Here is a 6,017-nt window from a genome sequence, read left to right as displayed (position 1 = left end):
CGTCTCATAAGTGCGCGTGGTGGCAGTTCTCGAGAATCGGTTTCACTTCTTCAAGGTCGAGACTCGAACTAAGGAGTATAGGTCAACGACCTCAGAAGCGAAGGGGCATTGCTTGGGCCCAAAAAATATTATTTTGGGCCGAGTTAGATCTTTTTCGGCCCAGTGTTGGATAAGCCAAGTTTAGATTCATCATCGGCCCAAAAGTCGTAAACATGTGTCATAAGGAAATATTCAGTCCATGGGCCGCGCGATCGAAGTTGGCCATATCCTATCGAAAATTGGAATGTAGACGAATCTTGTTATGAGAGGGAGTCTCGATGGGATCAGGATGCTGAGATTGAATACAGTCTGATAACGCGTTATGTTCGAAGTTCTAGTAGGAATATGATTGGCCGAGATAAAATTGGATCATGAGAAGGAGTTCTAATCCGGGAGTGATTGAGATTCAATACAGGTTGGCTGCTATAAATAAGGAGCGAAGATATCAACACAAGCCCCCTCTAATTCAACACACAACTGCCCTGCATAAATTCTCTCAACAACCTTGAGATTTTTTCTTTTTTCTTTTCGCCAACACACCTTCAGTTTGGATACACAGCACTGTGAAGGCAACCGGTGATATCTTCAATTAGCATAAACAACACTGTCGCCGTAGGATCAGCCGATCTCGCAACATCTTCAGTTGGCATAAATAGCACTGCATCGAGGGCGACTGGTTATCTATCCAAGTCTCGGTCGAGAAGGATTTCCGAATCCTTATTGGTCAAGGTCATTTCATCAGCCTTCTCGGCGAAGTAAGGTGTTACAGTTTATTGGGCTCGGCACATTGCACGTCGAGTTATTTTATGATTGGATATTCTCAAGTGGGATTTAGAGTTCAGCATTTCGATTGCCGAACCACGTTTACTGTTAAGACTTATATCCGCTTTGAGTATATGTGCCCTTACACTCTGGTGTCGATTCGGTGTGAGTTTATTTTGACGAATACCATCACTGTGACCGAATCCGACGATGACGATTTGTGAACTTCGTAAGAATAGTAGCCTTGTCTTCAGGTTCGAGAACCTAAGAGGCCGAGACGTGTTCCTTCCTTGGTCGCAATTGCAAGACGAAGTCAGCCGCACGCTCAACGCAACGTCAACACATTTACTCATCAGTCGAGCTCGGCCGTCGAGTTGGCATGCCCGATTCAACCAAAAGACGTAGTTAGCTCATAGATTACTCGGCCTACGCGCCACGTAGGCTTGGTAGTTTTTAGGGTCAACAAATATTGGAGAAAAAATCAAAATATTGATTTAGAATTTTAGGGTTTTGAGATTTTGGGGAAATAGAGATTGGGTGAACATGTAAAAATGGGGGCATCGGGATGTTGCAAGTAGGATGGGACTATGGGGGACGTGCTGGGGGCCTAAGGAGTTAAAATAACAAAGGGACTAACGATACAAGTTGCCAAAATGAGCGTTTTGGGCCATGGTTGAAAAAAGGAACATTTCTTTCTTCTTTGCGCAGTCATTTTCTCGGTGAAGAAGCTGTCGCGGCAGCTTGCAAAGGCCTTAGTCTTCCAGAATGAAGGGTCCCCGGAAAATTTCAAGCAAATATTTAAGGTCGCTAATGGGTCCTGTGACCTCTCAGGTCGCTAAATAGATCCGCCACTGCTGATGAGATGGGTTAGCGACAAATTTGAATTTTATCTGGGTGTTGTCTTTAAGAATCTTAGTGATCTTTATAATTTTTTCTATTTATCGTATATTATATAGTTAAAAATTATTTTTAATTTTTTATTTACGGTTACAGATAAAAAATATCTAATAAAAATTGATGGCACAAATTTGTGAGGATGCGAAGGATTTTCATCCGTACCAAACGGTACCGTGGGGACTTGGGTTGGTGGTTACCGAGGGTAAAATCCTAAATTACCTTTTCCATCGAATACGAATAAATATTGAATTTCAGAAAATCTCTGAAGCAGAACACCGCGTAGAGAAGAGAGAGAGAGAGAAGCAGTAGATCTGTAGTCTTTTGGTTGCAGAGATATTTCTGGTGCTCTCAATCAATACAAAGAAAAACAAATAAAAAGCCAAAATAATAAGGAGAGAGAAGGAAGTCTACAGGCCAGACCCAGAGCATAGAGGACCAGGAACTCTCTCTCTTGTTGTTAATCCCATGCTCTCTCTTCTCTTCTTCCTAAATTCCTTCTTCCCCTTTGGTCTTCTGCCCTTTTCTCAATTATGCTTCTTCTTTCTCGTCTGCTCTCTAAAAAGTTAAACTAGATAAATTATATACATAATATTATTGTGCTGCTTTTTATGATCTGTTATTTTTCTGTGAGTTTGAATTGAGAAATGGGAACTGGTTGGAGGCGAGCTTTCTGCACTACAATCCCTCGAGATCCAGCCGAAGAATCCACACTCTCTGAAAAGATAAGTCCCAGCCCAAGTACCACTCCCAGAAGCTGTACCAGGCTCGGTTTCTTCTCCAGTGGCAGCTATCCTACCACCTCGAGATTGCAAACCCAGCGGCAAACCCAGGTTGGCGACCATGAAAATCCCAGAAAACTTGAGTGCAAAACCAGTACTCCAAACCGTAGTAGAACGTCGTTTCTCTCGAGCTCCAACCCAACTTCTCCTCGATCCCCTCTCAAGCTCTCCCTCTTCCGAAACAGCTTCAAATTTCGGGTAATCAACTCTTATGTTAATGATTAATCCAACCATTAATTCGTTAATCAGTTTATTACCCAGTAAATTGAAATTTGTTTTCATTTTGACGTGTTTTTTAACTTTTACAGAGCAGCTGCAGGATATGCTTGAACAGCGTCAAAACCGGCCAAGGCACCGCCATTTACACGGCAGAGTGCAGCCACTCCTTTCACTTCCCTTGCATAGCTACCCATGTCCGCAGCCATGGCAACCTCGTCTGCCCCGTCTGCAACTCCACCTGGAAAGACGTCCCTCTCCTCGCCATCCACCAAAACCTCAACAACAACAACGCCGCCCAGAACGACGTCATCCGAAGCCAAACCACCCCAAAGCAGAAACCCAAATCCAAGCCCGCCAAGGCCGACAAAAAGATAGTAATGGAGTCCACATCATCACCGAGAGCCTCGTCGAAGCCATTGTACGACGACGACGAGTCTCTTCTCTCTCCGACGTCTCGGATCATCCCGATCCCAGAAGCCGACGACGAGGAGGCAGAAGACGAGGCCGTCGCAGACCCCGAGACCGACGACGTCCAAGAGTTCCAGGGTTTTTTCGTCAATCCCAACTCTTCATCTTCCGATGCGCAGACCAACTGCAGAGATTTTAAAACCAATAATAAAGTTCAGGTGCGGATTTTGCCCGAATCCGCTTTGCTCTTTTCGGGTCGGGGCTCCGACACTTATGTCGTGGCGTTGCGGGTCAAGGCACCACCGCCGCCGATTTTAAACCCTTCGCATCGCGCGCCGATCGATTTGGTAACGGTGCTCGACGTCAGCGGAAGCATGACCGGCGCGAAGCTCCAGATGTTGAAACGCGCCATGCGTTTGGTCATTTCATCGCTCGGCTCCAACGACCGGCTTTCGATTGTCGCTTTTTCCGCTTCGACGAAACGGTTGTTGTCGTTAAAGAGAATGACGGCCCATGGTCAACGTTTGGCTAGAAGGGTCGTTGACCGGCTTGCATGCGGCCAAGGTTCGAGTGTGGGTGACGCCTTGAGGAAGGCGACTAAGGTGCTTGATGATCGGAGGGAGAAGAATCCAGTGGCCAGTGTCATGCTCTTATCCGACGGTCATGATGAGAGGGTGAAAACATCGGGCAATCGTCGTCAAAGTTCAAGCCAAGTATCGTCCACCCGGTTCGCTCACATTGAAATCCCAGTTCATGATTTCGGGTTCCGCGAAACCGGCGGCGTTGGCCAGGAGCCGGCTGAGGACGCCTTTGCCAAATGCGTTGGTGGAATAGTGAGTGTGGTGGTGCAGGACTTGAGAATTCAGCTGGGCTTTGATTCCGGCTCGGCTCCCGCGGAGATATCAGCTATATATTCGTGCAATGGTGGGCCAGCAGTGCACGGCTCAGCTTCTGTTCGGCTCGGCGACTTATACGCTGAGGAGGAGTGGGAGCTTCTTGTGGAGTTGCGAGTTCCACGTGCTCCTGGAGCTCGTGGACCCCAAACTGTAATGTCCGCCCGGTGTCTCTACAAGGATCCTGCTACTCAGGAGACAGTGCATGGCAGAAAACAGGCACTGTTAGTACCTCTCGCGGATGCCGTGAGATCTTCGTCGTGTCCGAAGATCGAACGGTTGAGAGGGCTGTTTATTACAACCCGCGCCGTAGCCGAGTCACGGAGATTGGTTGAGCACAATGACTACCCTAGTGCGCATCATTTGCTTGCGTCGGCTCGGGCTCTGCTCATGAAATCCAGCTCAGTATCGACTGACGAGTACGTGCGCGTCTTGGAAGCTGAGCTGTCAGAGCTGCATTGGAGAAGACAGCAGAAGATCATGGAGGCGGAACAGCAGATGATGATGATCCAACGGTGGAGAGGCGGTGGTGAAAGGGACGCGGCGGTGACAGCGGTTTTGGATGAAAATGAGGAGCCCCTCACACCGACTTCGGCTTGGAGAGCGGCTGAGAAGCTGGCTAAGGTGGCTATGATGAAGAAATCGCTTAGTAGAGTTGGCGACTTGCACGGCTTTGAAAATGCTAGGTTTTAATTCTTATTTTAGAGGGAAATTAAAGCAACATTTAAAAAAAAAAATAATTGATAGGGACAAGGCCGGCTCTAGTTGGGGCCCTGATTGCTCTGCCCCCAATAAAACCCACACCCAGCATCAGTAGGTATCCAAAAATGGTACTAAGTTTTGTCCTAAGCCTCCTCTACTAATCGATGCCGACATTGCCGATGGTACATTCAACTTCAGTTTGTGATTGTTGTGTTTTTTACAGAAATGATTTTTGCAGTTTAAGAACAATCAGCGGTAAAGTAAAGAAGATGAGCGTTTGGTTAAATGTATCTTGAAAGTGCTGTGAGTTTAAAAAGCAGTATAAAAGCATTTGGTAAAATTTAATGTAAAGGTGATATAATTAGTTGCATACAATTGCAAAATGGACATAGTAGTAGGAGTGGGTGCGACAACAGTAGCAACGGGGATAATGGTGGTAATGGTGGTGGGGGTAGTGGTTGCAATGGTGGTGATGGTAGCATAAATGGTGGACGTACAGTGGTGGTGCTAATTATAGTGGGATATGGTGGTTGGGGTGCAGAGATAACAATATTGGTAGGGGTGTGCTTTTTACAAAAATTGATTATGCTATATTTTGAGAATAATCAGATGTAAAGTAAGACAGATAAGCGTTTGGTTAATCGTATTTTAAAAGTGATGTGAGTTTAAAAAGTAGTGTAAGAGCGTTTGGTAAAATTTAATGTAAAATTGATATAATTAATTGTATGCAACGATAAGTAATAGGAGTGGGGCGATGACAGTAGTGGCAAGGACTATGGTGGTAATGGTGGTGGCGGTGGCGGTTGCCGTGGTGGTGCTAATAGTGAGATATTGTGGTTGGGGTGCAGAGGTAACAATTGTGACAGTGGCGGTTGCGGTGGCAATAGTGGCGATTGCTGTTATGGTGGTGACGGTGGTGGAAATGATGGTGGTGACAATGGTGATAATGGAGGTTGTGGTTGCAGTGATAATGGTGGGGATTGCGGTTGTGGTGGTGGAGGTGGCGGTGGTGGTAATGATGGTGGTGACAATGGTGTAATGGCGGTTGTTTTTGTGGTTACAGTAGTGGAGGTTGTGGGTTTGGTGGTGCAGTGACAACAATCATGGTCTGAGGTTGTAGCAGTCACTTTATTCTCTAAGAGATAAAATGTGTGTAGAAGAGTAAATTTGTTGTTTTCAAAAGATTAATGAAGGTATTACAATAATTGAAAATATTTATTAAAGGCTCAAGTCAGCTTTTTATTAAAGCAACTCTAAAAAGCAATCTATAAGTTGCTTTTAAAAGTTGTTGTCCGAAGAACATTATTTTTAAAATAAG

General features: G+C 45.6%; 2 protein-coding genes across 2 annotated transcripts; both read left to right on the top strand.

Moving 5' to 3' along the window:
- Positions 1-1,956: 1,956 nt before the first annotated feature.
- LOC126603402 (E3 ubiquitin-protein ligase WAV3-like) lies at positions 1,957-4,985 on the top strand. Its single transcript, XM_050270231.1, has 2 exons — positions 1,957-2,675; positions 2,786-4,985. Exons 1-2 carry the CDS (start codon positions 2,343-2,345, stop codon positions 4,688-4,690), a joined length of 2,238 nt encoding a protein of 745 aa, XP_050126188.1. The 5' UTR covers positions 1,957-2,342; the 3' UTR covers positions 4,691-4,985.
- LOC126603045 (uncharacterized) lies at positions 4,864-5,794 on the top strand. The gene is made up of 4 exons (XM_050269808.1): positions 4,864-4,881; positions 4,938-4,954; positions 5,065-5,254; positions 5,444-5,794. The coding sequence occupies exons 1-4, from the start codon at positions 4,864-4,866 to the stop codon at positions 5,792-5,794; spliced, it is 576 nt and encodes a 191-aa protein (XP_050125765.1).
- The last annotated feature ends 223 nt before the right edge of the window (positions 5,795-6,017 follow it).

This window comes from Malus sylvestris, chromosome 15 (assembly GCF_916048215.2).
Source record: "Malus sylvestris chromosome 15, drMalSylv7.2, whole genome shotgun sequence".
In the NCBI taxonomy this organism is placed as follows: domain Eukaryota; kingdom Viridiplantae; phylum Streptophyta; class Magnoliopsida; order Rosales; family Rosaceae; genus Malus; species Malus sylvestris.
The sequence above is the reverse complement of the archived record's forward strand: the minus strand, read 5'-3'. Positions and strand labels throughout refer to the sequence as shown.